General features: G+C 38.3%; 1 protein-coding gene across 10 annotated transcripts in view; it reads right to left on the bottom strand.

The window, feature by feature from the left end:
• Window positions 1-27,045, bottom strand: part of VPS13B (vacuolar protein sorting 13 homolog B) — a 491,200-nt gene that overhangs the window by 33,026 nt on the left and 431,129 nt on the right. For all 10 annotated transcript variants that reach the window (XM_074885247.1, XM_074885238.1, XM_074885283.1 and 7 more), the window contains 12 exons: window positions 26,681-26,862; window positions 24,547-24,896; window positions 18,296-18,457; window positions 8,620-8,775; window positions 5,329-5,592; window positions 5,089-5,172; window positions 4,746-4,921; window positions 4,074-4,244; window positions 3,195-3,396; window positions 2,005-2,193; window positions 1,524-1,670; window positions 153-436 (listed from right to left, as the gene is read on the bottom strand). In XM_074885247.1, the coding sequence (XP_074741348.1) occupies window positions 153-436; window positions 1,524-1,670; window positions 2,005-2,193; window positions 3,195-3,396; window positions 4,074-4,244; window positions 4,746-4,921; window positions 5,089-5,172; window positions 5,329-5,592; window positions 8,620-8,775; window positions 18,296-18,457; window positions 24,547-24,896; window positions 26,681-26,862 (2,367 nt within the window). The remainder of the gene's footprint in view (window positions 1-152; window positions 437-1,523; window positions 1,671-2,004; window positions 2,194-3,194; window positions 3,397-4,073; window positions 4,245-4,745; window positions 4,922-5,088; window positions 5,173-5,328; window positions 5,593-8,619; window positions 8,776-18,295; window positions 18,458-24,546; window positions 24,897-26,680; window positions 26,863-27,045) is intronic.

The raw sequence follows: 27,045 nt of genomic DNA, 5'->3' as shown, positions 1-27,045 counted from the left end.
TAACAATATTTAAATTAAAGTAAGACTTGCCTTTACATATGGGGGGCATATGTTACTTTGACTTTTGCATTAATCTCTTATGGTTTCCTACTAGCTGAGGCTTTATAGCAACAAGCAAAGTTCATTACTCATGACTGTTCAGCACACAGTACCTGGTACAAAATCCACTTTCACTACAAACCCCTGTGGGCACCGCCACGCTCTGTCTAGCAAACTCCTGTTTAATGGCAGCTGGTAGGCTCCACAGCTCCCAGCTCCCAGTGCAGCCGCTGGGACTGAAACTCAGCAGCATGCGTTTTTCAGTAAGAGGCGCCTCTGAAGTTAAGGGACTGGTGTCCGACATCAGGTCCCAGCAGGGCACAGCACTCAGCACCTCGCTGGGTGGTGCCCTGGCTGGACTTACACTGAACACGGTACTGTCTGGTGAGTGGAAGTCCTGGAAATAAAAAAAGATAGTGGTAGCATGATGTGCTGGCTCCTAACAGGAAGTTTATTCATGTTGATCTTGCACACAACAGTCTCAAATAGCCAATGCCCACAACTAGCTAAAGGTTTCATGAAGTCCATTGCATTAAAAGCTATTTGGCTGAATTCTGCCTTCAGGTATACAGTTAGCTGAGCACAGTTATCTACAGTCCACTCTCAGTTGTACAACATAACTCTATCAAAAGCAACAGTTACATCACTGTAACATAACTGTGAGAAGAAAATCCATTTATAGATATAAAACTAAGAATGGATTTTAGACTCAACATTCTTCCGATTCCCCATTCCATAAGACTGCCACAAAATGAGTGATGCACAAATGTAGATACCAATGTGAAGAAAACTAATGCAGAAAGAAAACAATACAAAAATAGGGAACTTCAAAAATGTGTTTATCTGCCAACTCCTCTAGCAAGTTTGACCATGAGCATTCTTTCCACATATTTTACTATAAATGTAATCTTCAATAAATATGTATAAATTGTTGATTAAAATATATTGACCATGTATACATTTCGGTTCCTGTAAGTCCTTAAATATACTGTAAGATTATTAGAAAACTGATATTCATGATTTGATGCAGTTCACTGAAATACATAAACTTTGGGCACGTCTCTAGTTCTGCAGCTTTGTTCAGATAACTGGAATCTTCCCAAAAGGATACAAAAAGTTTTCAGCCTGCCAGGCCAACATACCTCTTTTACACGTGAACTCAGTAGAAATTCTGAGAACAATTTCAACAGCTACTAAGTATTACGCTGCCTATTTTACAGAAATGGCCATTAGTGCCTGAACAGATGAAGAACAGGCAGAACTAATTCTGCAATGTGCAAGAATCTCCTGCTTTGCACAGATTTCTGATCACAGTTAATTACTGAATTTACACAGGATTCTGTATTTTAAATTAAAATTATATAAAATACTTTATTATGTCTAAAGATTTCTGTTCAAGCTCTGCGATTTGCAGTTGAGACCATACAATCTAAACACCCATGTATCGCAGATGACAAACAAGAACAGTATCTACAGTGATTTACCTCTTCTCCTGAGTAGGGTTTGGAAATAGAAAGTTGTGGCCTATAATAGATTTGATATGATGTATCATTGATAATTGTTGTCTTATCTTCTATCTGTAGAATTTGTATACCTTGTCGAACCATTGAAGAAATGCAGAACTGACACAACTGTAAGAATATAAAAACAATGATGAGGTCACACACAAAACTGCAAAAGATATTGAAATACAGTGACAGAACTGCCATTTTCCAAACAAGATTGAGAATTCAGTAATTCTTTTTCCAGGAGACATTGTATTATCTTGATGAGTTGGTCAGAATGTTTTAGTGATCTAATTCTTTAAATTATACTTCATACATTGTTTATACTCTCATTATGTTTTACATGTATTAACATAATTAGGGACGAGCTTTCACACTGCACACATTAGATTGTTTTCATCTGCTATATGACTTTGTTTTTAAACGATAAGGTTATAAATCATGAAAATTTTCTCCTAACCTTTTGATGACCTGGAAAAGCACCAAGTTTTATTTCAGCTTCAACAAAACCTTCTTCGTCCAACGTTACCACCTCCCCATTATCGGCATCCTTCCATTTTGGGGAGGTCACATTATGAACCAGTTTAATTGCCACTGATTTGTGCACAGTATTAGTGTTTGCCCAGTATATTCCAACCTGAAAAGCTTCCTGCAAGTGAAAAATGACCAGTTATCATGTGTTGACAATTTGATACACTTCTACTAGAGTTAAGGCAGTTTCTAGTATGAAGTCAATCTCATGTCTTCTCTTTCTCCTTCTGATTCTATGTGGTACAAGGATAGATGAAACCACAATGTGGATATGGGACTGATCCTCACAGTGGAATCAAGACTATAGTCCACACTGATATGTGTTAACAGGCAGACCTTTTGTTTATTAACAGACATACATGGGGAGAAGAAAAGATGGCAAAATAAACAGGAAGTATCAGATCGTCCAATTGGAATTGACAAGCTGCTATGTCAAATTATTTTAATTCTTTCAAAAATAAAGAATATTGGGGTTGTAATAGAAAAGCATGTGCATGGCCAAGCCAAGGAATGTGAGAAGATCCATTACACAAAACTATGAATTCACGAAGGCAGGCATCCTAAAGAATCTTCCTTGTTTGTAATTCACCCTATCTCATTATCAAACCTTTCTTGGTAGCATACGAGCTATGAAACAACTTGACCTAAAACACTCTCAAACCAAACACTCCTTCCAGGCTGTCAGCTTTGTTACTGTGGTCAACACACTTCCCAAGTGACAGATCAGCACAGCAGGGGCCAAAGTCTATCTTTGGCCTTTATAGCAATTTACTTGGGCTGCTACTTTATGCCCATGTTGCAGATTCATTGGCTGAATTGGGAGGATGGAGAGAAGGCTGCTGAATCACATGGCATGCAGGTCTTCTTCCTACAGTGTTTTACAATTTTTAACTATGCATCTTTAAGACATACTGTTTTTCAAACATTGCTATCAAGTATGTCGTGCTATCCACTCGGTGACTCAGTCAGTGTGGCAAATTTCTATTGTTATTTCTACTCCTCATCATATGACTAACAGACACGGTGACTGGAAAGCAGGAATCATCTGGATTAATAGCCACTCTTCAGAATCAGAATGTTTAGCAGAACTGTGCCTGTTAATGTGAATGGCAAAGTTACCTCGAAGTTGGGAGGTATAATTACTTTCCCAGTAGGTACTTGAAGAATGATTTTTTCTCCTTCAAACAGCCAGAGGTCCCACTTGGACTGATTGATAAGCAAAGCCCAGGGCAGGAGTTCTATCAGCAGAGTTTTAACACACGGTTTCCACACAGACAGCTTTACCCGCATTGGGCTATCCCACTGGGAGAGCTGCTCATTGCTGTTCAAAAACAAATAAACAAAAAATAAAGTCAAAGGAATAATGAATTCAAGATTACAAATTATAAGCTGTCATTTTTAGAAATTTGCAAGGCTTTTGTTGTTTTGAAAAACAATCTCCTCTTACCTTATTATTCTGTAACATACTGAGATGCTGTCAGAAAGATCTAGCTACATGTAGGCATATTTTATATGTATTTTATATATAATTTAGATATATTTTTATAAAGAGATATTTTTAACTGTATAGGCTCAACCTAAATTTGGGCAATTAAAGAAATGCCTTAACAGAATTACCACTATCCTTCAGAAATAAAGCTGTGACTTTTGTAGTCATAAAATTGCATTTCCTTTTTTTTTCAGAAGCTCCTCCTACAGCAACCCTGTTTCTATACGGAAACAAACAGCTACTGAATACACAATAGCTGCTAGAGCTGCAGTAAAGAAGGTGCATTCACAAAAAATAGTTCAATCTTTTTCAATCCTTGCTGATGCAGACTTCTCAGTGTTATCAATGGCAGCTCCTAGGCTGAACTGTTTTTTCCCACCTGCATCTTACATACAGAAATCATGTAATTACTGAAAACTTATTGAATGTTGATCACATAGTCTTCTTGAATGTGAATTTATCTGAAAAGGCAATGCAACAACCATGAAGAATGTTTAGCAAAGAATTACCTGTCTGAATCCTTCCTATTATACGGCCACGCAGGCTGGGGAGGATTAGCAGTGCCATAGAACTCAGACAGTATTTGGCTGACATTGCCACCTGGATGGGATTTAGTCGCTATCTGTTTAATTAGCGTGGTTGAGATAGGGACTGCGCACTCTGATGGATCATCTTCCTCCCTGTCATTGAAAACAGATTCAGTCACTCACAGAACGAGAACAAGCATTAGCAGCACTAACATTTTCTTTAATGAAGCTTTTCAAGCATACTCTGCAGTAGGAATGTTCTCAAGGCAATCATGGATTAATCAAGTTATGACATCTAACAAGTTCCTGAGCATTAACTGACACGCATGAATTTGTTATGACACTGTAATGACCTTTGTGTCTGAGACCCTAGAAACTCTTCAGTATTATTAAAAAACATTTTGAAATAATTGAGGAATTTATTTTTCAAAACCCAGAAACACGGACTGGTTAAGCAAACAAATGCTGATGTGCTTAGGATAGTTTTACCAAATGTAATATTTCCTATCATAACATTTCAGGCCACATATGCTTGTTTTGTTGTATCTCACCTGCATACGCATATCTTGGAAAAAATGCACCAGAAGTTAAAGTGTAAATTATTCCTTCTCTTCTGTACAAATGAACCATTTTCAAGGAAAGCGAGTATTTTACCTGGCTTGAAACATCAGGTGGTGCGTAAGATCAGGCTCTATATTTTGTAGAGCTTTCTCTTGTCCTTTCCCTGGAATCACTTGTGTTTCATTCAGTCCCAGACTTCTTTTCTCTAAATGTATGATAATTGGGTCTGGAAGATGGCTCCTTACAATGAACAGAGGGCTGAAAACAATCTACAAAAAGAAAAGAATATACCAATTTAAGGCTAATATTATTCCAGCATTACAACCGTTGAAACAAGCTATTAATAAATATTTAAAGTGGGTCATTCTCCCCTTAATTTAGTATATGAGATGTAGGGCATAAACATTTAGATTTCAGAGACATTAAATGTACTTACTAATCGTTGCTGCACTTGAGAGTTGGGCTCTAAAGTCAAAATTGTGCACCACACATACGTAATTGAACTCTTTGAAGATGGTACCTGTATGCAGAGAGATCAGCAGCATTACACTAAAATTATTTCAGGATGATAATGTTCAACATTTCATCATATCAAATAGAAGTCTAAACGCTAAGTCCCCAGTTCGCTCAGACATTTTTTTAATGCTATATTCCACACACCTATTTCGAGTCATACCTGAATGACAGTGCTGTGTTCTGTATGTTTAGAACTTAGACACACGTCCTGGGACCAGTCTTCATCTCCTGTAGCTTTCACACTCAGCTCGGTGAGCTCATTGTTTTCTAGGACATATGAAGGCAACTTCTGCTTGGCTGCAAGGCAGTTGATGTGTTCTTTAACAATGGCCTGCCCATCTTGACTAATGTAATGCTGAACCACTTTCAGTTCAATACTTTCAGAAAGGTAACTACAGACTGTCTGTCTTCCACAGATTAGGATCTAAAACACACAAAAATATGCAGCTCAGATATAAACAACAGTAAAAAAGAAAGGTCAAAATTGAATTATAGAGTGAAAGCCCGTAGAAAAATAATCTCCCTATTTTAGGTTTTCCCAAGCACTGCTGAAGGCAGTGAATGGTAAAACATTGTTTTTATTGGCCAAATGTATGTACAATTTCATAGAAACCTAGGCATTAAAACACTTGAAATATTGCTAAGGCAGTATCCAGGCTTGAAAGAAACATGTACAATATCCACTTTTGTTCCCACTGAACTCAGCAGTACTGCCCATGGCTGACATAGCTCTGGCTGGATTTTAAGAGTACTGTGATTGTCTCTGAATGCTGAGCACTTTCTGAGCAGACACAGTGATGTACTTCAGAAGAAAGGTTTCTACTGACACTTCACATTGCCATCACAGTCCAGCAATACAGACCTTTCAGTATGTTTGCTGTTTTAAGTCTTATCTTTCTATTAAATGGTTGTACCATATTTCTGTATTTAAGCGCGCCCACCTAGAAAATGACCAAATTAGACTCAGAGTTGTTGCTGTCCATCATACACGAATTATTTATCATAGAACATATATCTGTCTTTTTCTAAGCTATACCAAGGAACAGCATTCCATGTGTATCACTGCTACAACCATCTTCATTTGCTTTTCATTAATGAAGGTGCACACCATAGCTACAACCTACCAAGCAAAATCTCAGCAGCGCTTTCAGTGACGCCAGGCACTGTTCTTGTCTGATCAGCTGTATTTCTGTTGCACAATGTAAGGTGCTCTGCCATATCCATGAGTTGAATATGTTATGTCCACCACATGCTCTGGCTTCTGCCAACGCGGGCAGAATGACTGCAGTGTTATTACAGATCTCTTTACAAAGATAGTATATGAAAAGTTACTGCACAGCAGCCCATTTTCAAATGTTAATTTGGTCATTGCTTCTTTCTCTTTTAACAATACAAAAGCCTGAATTATAACTTAGAATAAGACATGAACAGTTTCTTAAAAAGGGATACAAATTCTGCTTCTCAAGAGCTTAAAACATGCAAGAGCTTGTGTAACTTAGCACTGTCAGAACTTACAAATCATGCAAAATATGTGGTGGTAATTGAGCTTTTAAATGCTAAGATCAAAGTGAAGAAAAGGGTTGTAAATGAAAGAGAGGGCACACAGCAAGCTCACTACCCTGGACTTCAGGAGAGCAGACTTCGGCCTCTTCAGGGATCTGCCTGATAGAGTACCATGGGATAAAGCTCTGAAGGGAAGAGGGGTCCAAGAAAGCTGGTTAATATCCAGGGATCACCTCCTCCAAGCTCAGGAGCAATGCATACCAAAAAAGAGGAAGTCAGGCAAAAATGCATTGGATGAGATGCATCCATGGGTCCTGAGGGAACTCGTAGATGAAGTTGCTAAGCCACTATCCATCACATCCGAGAATTTGTGGCAGTCTGGTAAAGTTCCCACTGACTGGAAAAGGGGAAACATAACGCCCATTTTTAAAAAGGGAAAAAAATAAGACCCAGGGAACTACAGGCCAGTCAGTCTCACCGCTGTGACCAGCAAGATCATGGAGCAGATCCTCCTGAAAACTATGCTAGGGGACATGGAAAGTAAGGAGGTGATTAATGACAGCCAACATGGCTTCACTAAGGGCAAATCATGCCTGACAAATTTGGTGGCCGTCTATGACGGGATTATGCACTGGTGGATAAGTGAAAGAGCAACTGACGTCATCTACCTGGACTTGTGCAAAGCATTTGACACTGTCCCATGCAACATCCTTGTCTCTAAATTGGAGACACATGGATTTGACAGATGGACCACCTGGTGCATAAGGAATTGGCTGGATGCTCACACTCAAAGAGTTGCAGTCAATGGCTCGATGTCCAAGTGGAGACCAGTGACGAGTGGCATTCCTCAAGGGTTGGTATTGGGACTGGCGCTGTTTAACATCTTTGTTGGCAACATGGACAGTGGGATTGAGTGCACCCTCAGCAAGTTTGCTGATACCAAGCTGTGTGGTGCAGTCGACACTCTGGAGGGAAGGGATGTGCCATCCAGAGGGACCTGGACAGGCTTGAGAGGTGGGCCTGTGCAAACCTCATGAAGTTCAACAAGGTCAAGTGCAAGGTCCTGCACATGGGTCAGGCTGGGCAATGAGTGGATTGAGAGCAGCTCTGAGGAGAAGGACCTGGGGGGATGTTGGTTGACGAGAAGCTCAACATGACCCGGTATTTGCAGCCCAGAAAGCCAACTGTATCCTAGGGTGCATCTAAAGAAGCGTGAGCAGCAGGTCGAGGGAGGTGATTCTTCCCCTCTACTCCGCTCTCATGAGACCCCACCTGGAGTACTGCGTCCAGTTCTGGGGCCCCCATCATAAGGACATGGACCTGTTGGAGCAAGTCCAGAGGAGGGCCATGAAGATGATCAGAGGGCTGAAGCATCTCCCTTATGAGGACAGGCTGAGAGAGTTGGGGTTGTTCAGCCTAGAGAAGAGAATGCTCCGAGGAGACCTTATAGAGGCCTTCCAGTACTTAAAGGGGGGGCTACAGGAAAGCTGGAGAGGGACATTTTACATGGGCATGTAAGGATAGGATGAGGGGTAATGGCTTTAAACTGAAAGAGGGTATATTTTGATTAGATGTTAGGAAGAAATTCTTCACTGGGAGGGTGGTGAGACACTGGAACAGGTTGCCCCGAGAAGCTGTGGATGCCCCCTCCCTGGAAGTGTTCAAGGCCAGGTTGGATGGGGCTTTGAGCAAACTGATCTAGAGGGAGGTGTTCCTACCCATGGCAGGGGGCTTGGAACTAGATGATCTTTAAGGTTCCTTCCAACCCAAACCATTCTATGATTCTATGATCCTAAAAACTCCCCAAAATGCCCCCAGAAGACTACATACTAGTTTTTTGCAGATCCCAGTAGGAGACAATAAATAATAAGGTGACTAATTTGTGGACAGATAACAGTTTAAATTACTCATGTTTTGTTTTTTTTTTCAAACTGGATCAAATACTTACTTGCTTTTGCACTCCACTGAGCTGCTGAACCTTGATAATAAGTGATGCTGTCCGGCCCTTGTACTGAATGGTACGAATAAAGGTCCCTGTATTGTCCACACTGAATGGTTCAGACCACCGCCAGTTTCCCCAGCCTTCAATACAAATGTGTAACAGCTGGAAAGAAAGCAATTACTACTTCAGTACATAACTGGGGAAAAAAAAAGCCTTGCAGTAGGATAGGAATTCCCATGACAGAGGAGTATTCTTGGTTTTAAAACTCAGCAATGCTAAGCACACCAGTTCTCTGAACGATCCACTCATTCTGTGATTCCGTGATTTCAGATATAAACAGAAAAATCAACAATACCGTAAGATGGCTCTGCATCATGCTTTTCTGTAAATTACCTGCTTTAACAGTGTATTTAGAATGGTAAAAATCCAGCATAACACTCTTCAGAAAAAAGACTAGAGAGCATAAAACAGGAAGTAAGAGATTTTCTTTACTGCCCTTGAAATTGTTCTAGAAATCCACCCACTTTATTATCAGCAAGGTGATATGGAATGCAGGTCCAGGCCAGATTTTTGGCCTTCAGAATAAGACAGAAAATTACAAATACCCTTCTCTTCAAAATAAACAAGGATGCAAATATATTTGTATGTATACTTGTATAGCTCACATATATATGTGTGTTAAATGTGGAACTTCGCATATTGCTGAGAGATGGGAAACATTTCATTTCTTACACAAATGTGGTGGCAAGTTCAAGCTTGACTGCATGAGAAGAAATTTAACTGCATAATTATACTCCCTGTGTGATTTATTTCGGAAAAGGAGTGGCTTTTTTCCAGTTTAACTTAAATCACTTCCAGAGCAATATAGTCTTTCATCATTTGAAGAGCCTTTCATCCATTTACCCACCATACGCGCTTACCTCTATCCCATGGAGATTCTTTAAGCCAGAGTAGTGAAAATTGGTACTGTTCCATGTAGGTCAATGAAGTTACATAAATTTACGCCAGCTGAAGATCTGGCTATTTAGCTCTGTATAGATCTTTTGTGGCTGTGCAAACTTAAGAATGTGAGTTATATATAAGGGATCAAAGCAGTAAGCATTCTGGGTAAAATTTATTCTTTGCAGAGGGCCAGCACAGAGCCTAAGCATCACTTAAGTCCTTTAAAACAGTTATATAAAGGCCTTGTGGGAATTCTCTCTTGAGGGTTGAATTTCACTCTGATTTTGGACATCTGTCATTAATTAATTTAAGTAATTGAGAACAGGATCAGGCCCAAAGTTTGATTATTTACATGAGTAAAAATTGAAACTTGTAAATATTCTGTTCTCCCATGATTTGTTTCCAAAAAGAGATAGCACTGTCCATAGATCTGGCCAGTTGGACTCAGTGAATGGCTGGATGTTGTGTTTTTTTCATTGTTTTAAGAAACAACCGCAGCAACAACTTTCAAAGATATTACAACCCGGTAGCCTGTTTGCAATTTGTGGTATCCTCAGCACAAGTTACACACAGAACAATAACATCCATTCAGTGGGTGGCTTTTGAATTTGCAAGAGTGATGACTGTTGCATTCAGATTCAAATTAGTTTTACGCTGGAAGCACAAAGGCTAATATGTGCCAGTGTGCACATGGGCATGCATCTGGATGTGCACATGCGTGGGCACAGCTTTATATTTAAGAATACATTGAGGGAATCTGTGCACTAGGACACTGAAACTCATAAACAAACACGTCGCTTTGAGTCTTAAGTATTAGCTACAGAAAAGGAAAAACAAAACAAAAAATCCAACTGCAGTGCCTGGAATCAGTTCAGTTTCTTACAGAGGCAGCTGGGAATAAATCTCATCACATATGAAAATGAAGAGAAACAAGAAAACTGTTTACTTTGGAGGGACTGGTAGCTGGAAATGACAGCCAAATAATGAGAAAAGGTACTAAGTGGTCAGTCTCAGCTAGAAGGCACACAAAATACAGTGCGCTCCAAAGATAGATGTCATATAGATGCCGTAATTGATGATTAGTAATTGTATGCAGCTCCCACATTAGGATGTCTCCCACCCTGTATAAACAGCTTTGCTCACGAGCTGAATGTTCCCAAGGAACACACTGTCAGCTTTCTCTGAGCAGTCATTAGCTCCAAAATGCTGCCTTACTAATTTTCTTTGTAGCACAGCGATTAGTCTGCATTTAACTTCACGGTTCAGGAAGAAAAACAAAAGGAGCTATTATCATATATTGGCAATTTCTTATTTTATAAACATACTATTTGTATACTGGTAAATGCTACATATAAAGGGAACAGTCTTCATAAGTTATTTTAACGATATCTAATATATTTGTATTAATGACATAACAATATAAGAATTAGGTACTGCGTAAGTTTACTTTTAAGCCAAGAAACTGCTTATTGCACGAAAATGCAAAGGGATGTCTGAGTGAATCAGTTATCTAAATGTGAGATTTCTGGAAAATGTGGGTAGAAGTAATTAGCATATGACACTAAGTGATACAGAGATATATGGCAGGAAATAAAAATTGAAGTAATTTTAGAAAATTAAGTAATCAGGTGTTAACATTATTTTAGCAGAAGACGTCATAATAGATGGTGTTAGATACTCAACAAGGCAGAACTCTAATGTTATAAAACTGACCTAAAACTACAGATTCATGGTAATTGCCATGTAACTCCCTTTCATTTATCAAGCTTTAAGTGAATTCTAAGTATTTATTAGACACTCTGCTTAAAAAATGTTCAACAAGTATAGCTAAGTATGGCACATGTATTAGAATAAAAGAGAAGTCATTGCAAAAAGTTACAAAAAATATACAGTGGACTTCAAAAGCAATCTAACAAATACAATCTAGTGATAAGTGGCAATTTATAGCTTAGAGAGAATTTAAAACAGGCTATCTATTGCATATGTGAAGATAGGCACTCATTTGTGTAACCATTTGATTTCTGAATTTTTTGTTAGGGAAACAACAAATAATGCAGAGTTTTTTGTTTTGACTAGACTTTGCTGGGGTTTGGATTTGTAATTCTGAGCCATTATGGATTTCTGTTTTGAGAGGGGAAAAAATTGCCTTCAGGGAGGCAGACTAAGATGAAGCTGCTCCTACTGGAACAAATGGCTAGGAAAGCTGTGTTCTTTATCACGTCTCTTCACAGAACGTTTTCACAGAATACACTCAAAATTTACTTAGGTTTTCAGCTAGATGTGTGAATGAAGGATATAATCTGAGTTAATAAAGCTGAGTGTCACATGACAAGGCATGAAGACTAAAATGGGGGATTAAAAATGAGAGTAAGAAGGGAGCCTGTCCAGAAAGGGCAGCATTTTCCAGCTGTAGAAGCAATTTAAAGCTGGTGCCCTCAAAATGCTTAGTGATATAAATTAGAGTTCCATTTTGCTTGTAGATCCACCAAAGTTAACTTGGTTTCACTGTAGTTAGATTATATCTGTCTTCTAAGTGAAACTAGAAAATGCTTTTTGGGAAGAGTAAGGGTTATTGCTCTCAACTCTGAGAGACTGGGATGAATCAAGAGAGGACCTCGTTAATGATGTGGAAGTAGTTGGTTATTTTAAAAGATACAAGATAGTAAAGTAAAAGCTGTGATGATGCAGCAGCATGGAGGAAATGGAGACCTGGAGATGGGAGCTGAATTGTAAGGCTTGATACAGTAATTTTTAATTGAAAAATTAAAGGAGAAGGATGATTGGGATTTTTTGGGTGTGGTTTCATGATACAAGGTGGCCCTTGCCCAGGATTAAGATTTACAACAATAAAACCAATTAGTATTTGGGAAAACAGTGAATGAAATGTTCATCCTGCATATTGTCAGCTGCAGCAGCCACCAAAACAGTTTGAATTTCGGTGTGGCTTCATCTTTTCATTGGACCTGGGAGATCTGACCAGTTTTATGTCATTGGCCCTTGTAAGACAGAAAGCCAGTACAGAGCATGGGAGACAGCAATTTCCATCACCTCCATGCTGGGCAGTAGAAAAAAGGTCACACTTGGTAGATAAACTCTGACCCTTGGGGCTCCTGGAGGTGTTGAGAGCCTCAACGCAACCTGCAAAGCAGGCCTGAACCTCGCAGGTACAAACTAGCTCTACATGCTGTGGAAAAGAAGAGTCTTTTGGCTAAGGAAGAGTAATCAAATTATGAGGGTTCATGTGATGCATAGATAATATCAATCCTTACCTGCTACAGATATTATCTAGAAAGCCATTTACATATAATATAGTATAACTATTTATTTCAAGTGCAGGCCCCCAAAGGAAAGCAACAATACATTTCTCACTACTTGAACAGTGTAAAATAACATACAACTGTTTTTTTGACTGGTGTTTTTCTGTAAATGACCCGGGGAGGATTATGTAAAGTACAAAAGGTTGTGCAGAGAATCTGTAAGATCCTTAAACAATAAAACAGGAAAATATCCCAATAAAAACTGATATATAAGTCATAGTTTCTAGGTTTGGACCCACAGAGTATATCATCTTACACTTTATATAGCCCAGTACCTGAAAGAATGGCAACTTGGAAAGAAACAACAATGAATTATGATCCTGCTGGAGATGCAACATAAATTAAAATTTGCTGTCAGTCTTTTTTGTAGGAGAAAGAGGAGGAGGTTCTTAAGGCTATTTCCAAATCTACAACTGTCTTTAAAAATTATATTTATAAAATTCTCGCAGAAGTTGTGCTTTGCAGGCACACTATTTAAAATAAGACAAAAAAAACTTTAAATGGGTTCCAGTGAAGGTATTTCTAATATACTAACCACTACTAACATCCATTCAAGAATTTATAAGTGCATGTTCAGAAGAACAGAAAAGCAAATGATTGAGATCTTTTCCCTCAAATTCTATATAAATAGCAATGAAGTGGCACAGAGCTATTTCAGACATATTTACCTACTTTGATAAGAAATAAATTAATTTTGTTTATAACCAGTAACTTGACCACATTCTCCTTGAAATCATTGAATCAACATAGGAACAGTCAACATAGGAACTGATTTTTGCCCACTACACCTGCTGCTTCAAGTTAAAGGATGGTGAAAAGTGAAAATGGGCTGTTGTTACAACCCTGGGAGAAGACTCTGGAGGAGGGTTTGGGAGCTGCTACTTTAAATGCAGACTTCTCCTATGCAACATTATGTTTTGCATAGAAAGCAAAATAATGAATTTAGATCCATTATTCTTTGCTTCTTCAGAGGACTTTGATGAAGTTTGAGCATGGGGAAAATAATCAGTAATAACTAGCATGTTATAGAAGATTCTTGTGGTTTATTCACAAGCAAACAATCTCTGCAGAATACATTCAGGGGATTCTCACACGAATAGCTGTTTTTTACATTTGCTGTGATCCTTAGTTGGGACCCTCCAACTGCCTACTGTCTTGCAAGACAGAATTCCTTAACTCTGAGTAAATTGCTAGGAAGATTTGATCTCTTCACAGTTTTACTCCATGTATCATATGCTCCAATTCTTCTAAAAAACACAGCTGTCTTGGAGACAAACATGACTTTTGACATAACTGGGGCCCATCCCACAAAGCAACTTGAAGATCAAGATAAGGAGCGCAGACTGGATCCAATAATAACGTAGGAGCCAGTGTTGTCTGTAGAGCACAGGAGTGACATAGCTTCTCTTCCTTTTTAATGATATCTAACAGACCTCTAACTTTCATTAAAATCTGCAAAAGGAACTCACAATGTCTGGCAACTTTTGCTAGAATCGCTTAAAGCCTCAAATATCATCAGTTTTGGGCTTACTCCAACTCTAAAAGGGACCATATAGTTGGGGGTGTCTTATCCCTAAGGAACGTCAAAACCTTGTGAAATATGAGGAAATGGGGGATGGAGCGGAGTAGAACAGTGAGCATCGGACCTCAGACTTATTACTGAAATATTAGCCAAACTAGCGAGACTTGCAGGAATCAGAGTGAAAGTTAAAAGGGAAAGGTTAGGTTCCCTGAAACATAGGAGATCCGGGCTGGGAAAAAATGAATGAAGGAAGGAGCTTTATGTTAAGCCAAACAGTTGGAGGGACACCGTCAATAGTTGATAAATCCAAATCCTTGGTGTGCTATAGCTGATTTTGTAACATGAAAGAGTTGAACAATTTTTAATTATAGCCTATAGTAGCTTCATTAATATTAAAATTAATTCTAAATGTAAACAAAGCATTATATAAATACTACAAAAATAACTTGTTTTAGGTATATATATTTAATTGTTTTAAATAATTTAAATTGGCAATTACTGCATCTCACTATGCTTAATTAGCAAAAGAAAAATGGAGAATTTTATTGATGTGAATGTAAAAGAAATACAATCCTTTTAAAACTATTTATTTTCATTTAACTGAACTGCCTTGCCATACTAAAAAAACATTTTGCAGAGGTTAAATAAAGTATTTCATGGCAACCGCTGCTTCTTAGTGCCTGTGTAACAAGAAACATGAGCCAGCCGAAGTTGTGCAAGTTGGTTTTCTTTCCCAGTAAGAGAATGTGGTATCTAAGACCTTGTCCTAACTCATTTTATCCCCAAGAGTAAGTCAAGTAAGTCAAGTATGAACTAATGCCTGGAGGGAAGTCCCTGACTCCAGAAGTATGGATTATTTCACATTTATCTTACAATCTGCTCTCAGAGTTCTTAAAATTCACTAACTTGGCAAGTCGGGAATTATCATGAGAAATGAAATAATTTCATAACTATGAAGTCATCTAGCATTCCATGAATATGACACTCAGAGGGTTTGTCCATGCTTGGGCATTATTCTGACCTCTGGATTACAAGCTGTTGGATAGTTTTGCATGGAAACAATTAGAAAAGTGCCACAGAATAACAGGACAACCTGATGTCTTAATTGAGTTGTCATTTTCATTTCAAGGATTTGTATTAATCATTGAAAAAATTTACACAACAACATTTGTAATAATATTTAAACAAATTTCTTTTGTATGATCTAAAAGGATTGTGCTGTTTAGACTATTTAGATGAATTGCCATTCTGAAGCATGCTAAATTTACGGTGATTTGTATTTAGCATTAACAAAATGAACAAAGACTACAGATGGATGACAAGATTCTCTGATCTTTGTAAAGAAAATTTGCTTCTATCTCAACAGTGTGCAGAAAGCCTGTGCTTCCATATATTTTCAGTGAAATTACCTCAGTGCTGTTTTTTTGGTCTCTAAATCTCCCAGCAAGAGATAGCTGTTGAAAAATCTTAAAAGAGCAGAAATATTCTTGAACTTATTCCAAGGGCTGGGATAAGGGAGGTATAGCCCCCCCACTAGAAGAGCCTGCTGGCCAGCAGTGTGGTTGAGTCAGGAGGAGTGAGCTGTTAGCTTTGCCATCTCCTGGGACATGGGAATCCAACATGACACTCACGATTGTTTATCAGCCCAATTCTTCAGTGAATCTGAATCTGATGAGAGCAAAACATAATGGGGAAACCCTTTGACATCACCAACTTTCAGCTGAAGAGTGAATATCTGAAAAATGAATCTGTCACCTCACCCACTCTCTAATGTGTGATTTGGTTTTCTGCTGGAGGTTTCCACCTTTCATCCTGCACTTTTATTTTTCATTTAATAAAAAACTTACATAACGGCCATGAAAATGGAATGTTTTGCACTGCTAAAGTCTGTGACTGAAAGGAAAAGCTGAAGATCAATGTTTTAATATTTAAGTTCTCCAGGTGTTGGATGGCTAATGCCACATGTTGTGCTGGTGGTCTTTAGCAGCTCAGCTGCAATGGACAGAAAGTATCAGTAACAAACTACAATTTTAACTCTTCTACTTTTCACTTTGCTTGAGATAATCCTCATTTTCAAAAATCTTTCCAGTTTGCAGCATTACTGGAAATACACCATAATTAGAAATACACCATCATCAGAACTACACCATTAATAGAACTATCTAGAATGACAGTTAAAAAGAGGATTCTCCCAACTGAATAATTTTATGTAAGTAACCAGAAAATGGGTAAGAAAATTGATAAGAGGAAAGACTTACTTAATTCTGGTTTTATTTATAATTGCTTTAAACATTTCCTTCTTTTCCCATGTGTTTATGAAAAGGTTTAAATGATTTTTTGGGGTGGTTGCCACAAAAGCAAGTGATAATTGGTTATGAAATATAGGTCACATTTAGCTAGCTTTCTATAAGCCTGCTTGTTCTTTCTACCTCACACAACCGGAGGGAGTTATGTCAATCATAACTCAAGTGCGAGTCCTGTCACCTAATGAGTGGGGATCCTGTCTCACAATCTGACGCTTGCCCAACTGCACAGGGCACAGTCACCCATTTGGATTGCTTGCCCGTGGGCTGGGGCATCACAGGTGTTTTGCTTGTATGAGAAAACATATGTCCTTTTTGAAAACATGACAAGGGACATCCAGTACTCCAATCTTTCTTAAGTCTCCAAAGGTCCACCTCTGTGCACTATTACAGCACACAGCATTTATAACAACTCCTCTGTCACTGGGGTGAGACAGTCCTTTATTAGTCTGCCTTCTTCTTAACTTATGCCTTGACTTCAGTGTCAACTGCAACTGTTTACTCTGGCTGAATTTGCTCTGCACAGATTACGGCATTCATGTAAAACTCAGTAGTTTTGCATATCCACCAACTGACATATGAACGAAAAACACAGTAAATTTGCCATCTCTGTTTCCCAGTGAAACTTGAAACTTGGCAGCAGTGAAAGTGGGCACAGCTCCTGTTTAGACTTACCATCCAAATTTCACCTTCCTTCTCACATGCTAAGGCTGGTATTTTCCAGGGCTCTAGAGGAGTTAGGAACCCCCACCCACTACATTTCTCCTAGGATGTGTAAAAATTTTAGGAACTCTTCAGCACAGGACTGCTGCTCAGCAAGTGGGGTGGCACAGGTCTCTAGTCTCCCACTCAGCAGGAGCTGGGTATATATTAAAAAGAGAGAAGAAATGACTTTGCTGTCTCGTAAACACTTTTTTTAAGATTTAAATTCTTGCCCTGTCTTGAATCAAGATGAAAAGTCCATTTTTCACCACCACTCAAGAAAACCAACAACATGGTTTCATTGAAATATTTCCTGTTGATAATTTTAAAATATTTTATTTCAGTTTCAGTGTTTATCCTTAAAAAAACACCCGAGAAACAGAAACTGCATTATTTAAACTATATAAGTGGGGTGTTTCTAACAATTTCAAATCTTTTCTAATGCAAGCACATGCTGAGTTGAGAGATTTGTCCAGTTTGACCCTGTTCTGCAAACAATTTCAGTGAACAGATGCTTCTGGTAAAAACAATTCATTAAAAAAATTCCCCAAACCTCTAATCTACATCACAGAAAACAGACACTGATCACTTAGTTATAAAAACCTGGCAAGCAACCTTCTTTTGCTTTTTTTCAGAAGCTTCAGTTTCCACAACCGCTCAGTTTTACAAAAAGCGGTCGTGCACATCCCGTTCTACCCTTGAGTAACTTCTAAACACTTCTGGCTTTCCTCACTCTCTGTTTACCTTTTCTCTCTGATGCAGCCCCAGTGTGTGACTCCTGAAGGAACTGTAGCATTAGAGATAGTTGAGACCACAGAGAAAACCAAAGACTTAACGCATAAAGCCACCAGTCAGCTTTGGCAATCGCTGCATTTGAAGGGCTGTTTCTGACATACCTGTGGGGACTTGTGAGAGCGCCAGCTGTACTGGTGACTGTGGAGACTAGCCAGCAAAATATTTTCATCAGTATCCACCTGGCCAAAACGCAGTGTCTCTTGTGTATCATTACAGATCACAAAATGGCTGAAGACCAACTCCTCTGCCTCAGGGCATTGGTTCTGAAAGAAAAGGGATATGAAAGCCAGCAAACATCAGATTAATTGCAAGACATTTGGCAGCTGTCTGCCCAGTGGCGACTGTTACAACACAGAAATGCTTCAAGATCTCTTGCCATTAGCTTTGGTCTCCTAGTTCTCTACTCTCTGCAAAAACTGGTGTTTGGGTTGACAAAATATATCCTAAGACTTAACATATTTTACTTTATGTTTCTGTAATGCAAATCTTAAAGATTTAAAACTACAATAAAACTAGATTTCCTAACTTATGTAAAAGACTTCAATGGAATTAAATTCAGTGGGAAATGACATGTCACATAGGGCAGATGGGGCACTATAGGCAGAGCAGAGAGGCATGAAGAGACTTCTCCATACTTGACGACTGATCTCAGGACAACAGGCTGCACTTCCTCTTCCCCAGCTGCTGCTTCTACTTTGAAATGTTGCTGTGGGTCAGCAGCAGTCAACTCTCTCTCTCCTGATACCACAACACTTAAAAACTGAAGAAAAAGCAGGAGACATAGGGAGAGTATTTTCACAGCTCCATGAGGCTAGTTTGAAAATGCATCATGCAATTTGACAGTCTAATAGGAAAAATCAAATACTATAATGGGTTTTTAAAGTATTTTAGATTTTACAATACTTTTCCTCCTGCCTGCAGCATCCTTCCATCCCTCTCTTTCTGCTTTTCATCTGGCTGCTTGTCACTCTGTTGACACAATGAGACTATATGTTAGTCATAAAAATTACCAGAGCTACAGGTCTTCCACCCCTGAATGCATGAACTATAATCCCCTGTACAGGAGAGGTCAAAGTGTGACTGACAATTTGATTTGGAGATCATCTCTCATATTTCTGTCCTAGTCACTACTGGGCTGGCACCTTCCACTTACAAGCAGCTATTTAGCAACCATAACAGTTACTCCAAGAAAGTAACATTTGGATAGTCTTCATGCAGTTTAATGGGTATTAACACAAAGAATTAATCTTCTTGTGCTTTTTGTTACCTCTTTTTGACCCATATTTCCTAGCACACGCTTTTGACAATGCTTTATTGTTGGTTGGTTCCCTTCTCCACACAATATAGCCCAGCTGCTCCTTTCTCATCCTTTCTTCCCATGACGTTTTCTCTAACTTATGGGACCTCCATGGTCTTTGAGAGCTGATTCTGTTTCCCCTCCTTGCTCTCTCAGTGGACCTTTTAAACAGACATAATGAAGCTAGCACCTCCTCTGTCTATGATCATATGGGTCTCTAGTTCTTTGATAACAATGTGCCTGGAAGCTTGCAGAAATTCTGAGATCAAACAAGGAGAGAGAAAAATATTTCCTCATAGATCCCTATGGATCCTTAGTTATCCATAAAAAACAGTTTGGTACATTGCTTGTAGCACATTGCTGGGTGATACATGTGGAACAGATTTTCTGAAAAGTGCAAGGTATGCCCAATTTAGCATCCTTGAATGCATGTTCACTACCGCTATTAACTTCAGAAGAACCTAAGGTGCACCTCGACAGGCAGGTTGCAATTCCTTTTGTGACTGAATGTCAGAATGGTTGGATGGGAGCGTTAGTGTAAAAAATTATTCACCCTAGGAGTATTTAAGCATGAGAATATTTAGATTCAAGCTTCTCTCCAAATCTCATTAATTCTTCTGCATAACATCAGGTATCTTCTGTGAAACAAGAGTCATGCAAGCATAATCAAAATCTCACTTTTTCAAAGCAGTAAAACTCATTACAGAGCAGTATGTCTGTATTGCATTCAGTAGCAGACTTGGGTATGCCTAAAGGCTGACATTTACAGTGCCACTTCAGAGTGCAGAATTTATTTTGGCATTTTCTAGTGGTGGATCTATGACTTCTTACTGTCAAGCTGCCATACCCACATACCCATAAGTCTACCACAAATATATATATTTTCCTGTTACAGCTTTGCAAAATGTTCTTTTTAAAAGGGAGGATTTACTATCCATAGAGCTCAGCATGTTGTTATAGTCAAACCTAGATATAACCCCAGGGGAATTTAAGAATTTTTTTTTTTTACTCTAATACTTTTTCATGATGATTATGCAGAGACTGGAAGAACAACACCAGAAGATGATGAACTTCCTTCTCTTTACTTGACTAACCGACTAACTAACTCAGTTTCAAGTAAGTTAACACAAACCGTAGGTTCTTGCATCTTCCAGAGAGAAAAGAGAATCTAGCAAGTTTTTGGCATGCATAGAACTCCTAAATTGTACTGGGGGAATGTTATCCCATCAGGGATTATTAATAGACTTGCACACATTTTGGTGCTGATGAATGACTGCCATTAATCATTAGTCTTAAATGCCAGATTTGCTACTAAAATCCACTGCTTTTAACAGCAATGCTTTACAAAGTTAAGGAAAAGAAGTATTTTAAGCTCAATTTTATAACAGTTACAAAGTTTTAACCAAGGAAACACTAAGATTTGCATAATAAGGCATTGTTCCATGCTGACAGGTTCAAGAGAGACCTACTGATGCCTCAAGTCTTAATAATAACAGCTGACTAAAGGATCATCAAGGAAGCTTGGGTGTGCTTTAGCTCAGTATGGCAACTACACTCTGTATAGGCAGGGTTCTAGGTAACTCTTATTCTCCTTGCAGTAAATGCAAGAGATTTTTCCCAGACAGACTACCACCCATGCTTCTTGGTCCCTGGAGAGCTGCAGCAGATCCCTGCACCCACTGCAGAGAACTGGATCCCAAATTTGCTGCTGAAGTCTGACAGTAGAAGCTTCTAGGGCAAGCAGAAAGGGACCAAAAAAAAAAAAAAAAAATCAGCAAAAGGATGGAGTGAGGAAATCTTGATTGATAGAAGAGAGTGTAGAGAAACCAGACATAATAAAAACAAATAGAACTGGACCATTTGTATGGCAATGATGCTGAAGGGCTGAATGATAACTCCAGGAGCTGAAAACACCTTAGTGTGGATTAGGGAAAAAAAATCCCTCTCTGAATTAAAACAGCAAATCTAAAGAATCAGCAAAAGATCAACAGCCTGAATCAGATACAGATTAGGGTCAGTTCCTGGGGGACAATTTCCTGCCCCTCTTTAGATCATTTTTCAGCTGTTTTTTTGTCTCTGAGGGGCCTGGAAAGTGTCTCTCCTTTATTGGCCTTTCAAATATTTTGTGAATTCTATTCAGAGAAGGAAAAACATCCCACATAATAGTAAGTCACTGAGCTTTCCCTGTCTGAGGACTTTCTGCTCACATCTCAGCTCACAGCTATTTCAAAGCATCTCTGGTTCTGGAAAAAAACCCCATAAAAGCCTAGGACTCTTTATATGCACAAAGTTATTTTCTGTGCACTTCCCAAGCTATCAAAGACGCGTGCAAGCCTTCTCTCTTTCATACACACACACACACACACATGTACACACATGTACACACTCTGTCTCTCAAGTACCTAGTAATTTTTTTTTTTGAACAGAAAGTCTTTAGCAATTTCTTATCTCCCTCAAAATTCCTCTAAGAGGATTGCTTAAACTTCATGCTCATGGCAGTATCTTGACCTTATCAGCTAGAAAGTTAAATCGAAACTACACACAAATTTTCTGCACCCTTTTCCTTTGTACTTTGTGCTTATGGTAGAAAGATGGGGAAACTACTGTGATCACAGATGTCATTTTGACTGATCCCAGCTCATTAAGAAAACTTATGCAACTGCCAACAGAAAGGTTAAGCACCACACAGACCTTGAGGAAAAGAAGTTCTAATGGTTTAAAACAGGTTTAAAACAGGAGCTTTTATAACTTCTGAGGGGTTTAGGAAAACATTTGCAGTGCGAGACCACAAAGGAATTTTTTTTTCCTCAGGAATACTCACTTAGTACCATACCTGGGGAGCTGTTTTCTCAGCTGACTCTGTGTCTCTAGATACCACAGAGCACTAATGCTATAAAACAATTTGTGAAGGCTTAAATGTCCAAATAAAGGGGAAAAAACCAAACACCTCCCACCACGTACATTCACAGGAGAAATGCATTTTCTATCTCACTTCATACTCTGTATGTTATTATTAAATAATAAAACTAAATTAATAACAATCTTGGAAGTTCCCTGCCCAGTTATTTGATTATTAAAACCATTACTTTAGCTTTGCATTTAGATGTGCATTAGTCTGTTACTGCTTGTATTTAAACTGGGATTTCAGATTAGACAGTGAAATATGTCAAAAGGGGAAACTGTTTTTAAAGAGTGCTAATCCTCTCAGATTTTCAGCATGTGACTTAGAAGTATAAAGCAAATTGTATGCCTGGTGTTTTTTAGGCTTAATCTACTTTAAAAATGTTCATCATTACTTAAACAAAAAAAACAAAAAAAATCAGTCCATATCTAGGAAACAAAGACACTGACAGAGGCTTCTGTTAATCCTGAACTCTTGACCTAAAGGTGCAGGGCCAAATTGTTTCATGCTTCATCTGTCCGTCCACCGACTACAACATCACTTGTTTCAGATATTAATCCAGTAAAAAATATGTGGAGAATTCAGATAACCTTTCCTGCTTATTAAATTCATGCTTCTAGTTGGCAGCATTTATATTGTATTTTGTGTGAACAGCAAACATCGAACAATGCTTATCTTTGGGAAATTCAGTCCCTCTCCATGCAGTGCATGCCATCCCCCCAGTCTGGAGGTAAAGCCACATACAAAACATCTTGGTAACAATTAATTTAATAAGCCATTTTGAACCCACTTGTGTGTTAACTGTTCCCTAATTTCAAAGTGATGCAAGTTTTTAATCTCGAATACTCAGGGCTAGATACCCACCACATCAGAACATGGTGGCAAGTACCCTTGACATGAGAGGAAACGAGAAAATTACAGCAACAATTACAGAAGTATATCCTCCTGTGGCTCATGTTAACATTGCCAAATCCATGTATAAATCAGTACCAACTATTCATAGAATGTACCTGTCAGCAATATATTCTGCGACATATGGCTCTACTTAATCAAATATACAATTCCATTTTTTCAACTCAGAATATTCCTTTAAGGCACAGAGTAGTCAGTCAGTCATTCACACTGTGATGTGGTTTAAAACATTTAAATATTTATGCACCATATTTTATTTATATATATAGCTATGTCTGAGAGATCTTTTTTTATTTTTTTCCATCCTAAGAGGAAACTGACCTTTCTGAAGGCCATTTTGCAGTAGTTGCCACACATGTCTTAGATGAGGGACTAGTACTAAGTCAGAAATATTTTGGGTTTAAACAGCCTACCAAGGACTCTCTTATACTTTCTATGTTTGTTTTTTATTAAAAGCATTGTTCAAAATATGACAAAAAGCAGAAATTGGAGCTACAAAGATTTTTGTTCACATTGATATTTGAGCCAGCTGTAAAGATTTAAATCACACTAGATCTTGTTTTATGAATCTCCTTTTGCAACAAGAAAACCATGGAATGCCCTTAAAAAAGAATTTTTTGATATAAAACAGATGCTTTATCCTTTTTTGGGGGCTTTGTTATTGTAGTGCCATGATAGGTAATTAATTCCCAGGCTCCACATAGGTCTTCAGGCAGATGAAGAGAATGATTTGATTTCAAGGCTATAGTAGAGTAAGGGAATTACCGGCCTTCGAGGGGTCATTGCAGAAGCAAGGTTCCTTACACTGGGACTGGCTTCAGACATTAATGCTGCTTGCACAGAATGTAATGTGAAACTAGTGTGGAACTTCAATAAGGATGGAAGTAGTAGCTGGAAACAATATGCTCTACCGCTCAGACTGAGCTGTGCTTACCTATCATGCATCACTCACCTTTTCATAAATTAATGGAATATTATGCATTTCAAGATCAAGATTCTGATTATTCTGATATAAATCCATGTAGTTTCACTGAAATTCAAGCAGTACTGGCTACATTTACCTTCGCATATAGCATTCATTGTATCCTAATTTTCATTGCTAACACAGAATTTATTAGTTTTTAGTGTAAATTAAATCTTTTACATCTTGGAATATTTTAAATGAATGCAGATGGTATTCTAATTTGCTATTAAATTAATCATAATGGCTTACATTTTTTCTCACTATTGTATTTGCATACCTGCTGCCAAGCTTGAATTGCTGTATTTAGAGAATGAAGTGCATATTGGCCAAAGTTGATGAAAATGGGGTCCACCATTATTGTGCAGTCCAATAGCCTTCCTACTGTGCTGCTGGAAATAGCAATCTGTCCCCAGATTTTGAAAGGTTTCACAACACTCTGCATAGTCACATTTCGGCACTCCAGAAGTTTACAGTCAGCTTGAGTTGAAAACTGGATCTCCTGGAACATCGACTCATCACTCCACTGACGAAGATATACATGAGGCTCATCAAAGGAAATTATCATGTATTCTAGTTCAGATGGCATGTTCTTATCAGATGAAAAAGGCTGAAGAAACTTTGGTGGTGCTGAAAAGTAAAAGAACAAACAAGACTAGAACATCACCACTGCCACATTCTGTTCGTTTTTGTAAATTGTGTTTTAACTGCTTGTACATACAATGAAAACAAGTAAAATTCATAAAAGAGTCGACATTTCTGAAATCTGAAATTAATCCTGTTCACATTGTTTATTAGATGTAAAATAGAACTGTAATTAATAGCAGCTGCAAACAAAAAGTATCTGCAAACCAAAATCTTTTCATGGTAAACAGACCAGCCAACCAAACTGCTTTATCTACACACTGCACAATACTTCAGATTGCCACCTATTTGGAGCAGAGACCATATTTCTGTGAGAGTTTTTTGCTATAGTAGATGTATACAATATTCCACACATAGCACATTATGCATACAATAAAAATTAGCAATATAATATTTGCTGACGTGACTGTGCAGGCCAACAAGCTCCACAATGAAAACTGTCCTTGCTCTAAGTACATGGAGTTCAAGACCACTGAGATGTGACATGTTACCCCATAATACTAGAAAATAAACAAAACAGTATCCCCGAGACTAAAGCATGAGAAATATATCATAAAAAAGATTTTATCGTGTTCACTCAAGTCTCAGTCCTGCAAAGTGCTGAGCACTGTGGCAGCAGACACTGCAAGGCACGTACACCACTTGTGTAACATTAAGCATGCGAGTATTTCCATTGATGTTATTATTTATGTTGCTGGAACTACTCACATGCTTAAAATTAGCATATGCTCAAGTGCTCTACAGATTTGGAACCAAAACACTCATCACTTTCCAGGATCAAGCCCTATTATTCTACAAAAGCATAATGGATACAATAAGTTTTGTGCTCCCTTTGCATATAACATAGCACAACAGAGCCCCAAAACTTAGGCCTTTAGGTGCTATAACAACAGCAGCATCAGCATAAACTCAGTTGCTGTTGAAAAATGAAACAGCTGGGTTTGATTTTAATCTGATTTTTGCTTTTTCAGTATGTGTAATTTTAAAGATTGAGCATCTGGAATTGGAGTGTAATAGTGAGGAAGATTATGTACTGATAGAGGTGGTAGATAGACAAGAAATGATTTGCTAGATGTTGAGTGTCAGTCTTGGTATGATTTGATAATAAATGTATTATAATACTTGCAGGAACACAAAAACTACTCAAGAGGAAAGCTGTCCCTGTCAGAATTATCTAAGATATTTGCTCATCTTCCATGGAAAGCATTCCTGGCATTTGAAAATCAGACAATAATCTAAAGATCTCTTGGAATGTATTTGCCATTAATACAATGACAGAGAGCACTGAACAAAACCAGATGTGGCTCCAAAAGTGATCACAATTGAAATAACAGTTAAATCTGCAGTTCTCAAAGCTCTTCCATGGAATTCTTACTAAGCGGGTTGCAAAATCTTCAAATATTTTAATAGTACTGTTAATATGCTGGAAAATTTAAAAGATCAAGTTCATTCACTAAGATGGCTCAAAACTGAACTGGCACCTGCTGTCACTAATCAGACTATGAATAACGGATGTCTTCTACAGTTACCCATTCTGGAGGGAGGAAGGGGGCTGATCAGCTAGCCCCACTGCCTACCATATGTACTTTCTCAATGCACAGAAGTCATCAGTTTTACTCTAAAGTCTGTACGACCGGCGGCTGTTGGTGATAATTTATTTCAAGAACGCCTATTTGAATGAGGACATGGGGACTACAGACAGCAAGACAGCGATTAAGTAGCATGTATGAACTATATGCTTTTACTATTCTATATAAAGGAGTACATACCTGTACCTAGTTGATCAAGATGATGGCAGAGGTGGACTTCCAAATAAGTAAATTGGACCAACACACTTAGAGATGGCACAAACCAAGGAGTAAAACAGGAGTCAACCCTGGTACAGGCTGCTAATGCCGTGGGGGTTACAAGCTGATCGCATGTGCTTTGTGAGCCAGATTCGCTTTCTGAGCTGCAGAAGGTAGACAACAAAGAGGTAGTTCAGCACTTCCAGGATTTTATTGCTTTACAGTAGGACTTGACCATGTGCCATGTTAAGTTTTCTGACACAGCCAATGTTGTCATTTTCTTTTAACTGCTAACGTTACTGTATGTACTTCTTCCCAAGCAGGACATAGCAGACAAGACTGCAATC

This window comes from Strix uralensis, chromosome 1 (assembly GCF_047716275.1).
Source record: "Strix uralensis isolate ZFMK-TIS-50842 chromosome 1, bStrUra1, whole genome shotgun sequence".
NCBI lineage: Eukaryota > Metazoa > Chordata > Aves > Strigiformes > Strigidae > Strix > Strix uralensis.
The sequence above is the reverse complement of the archived record's forward strand: the minus strand, read 5'-3'. Positions and strand labels throughout refer to the sequence as shown.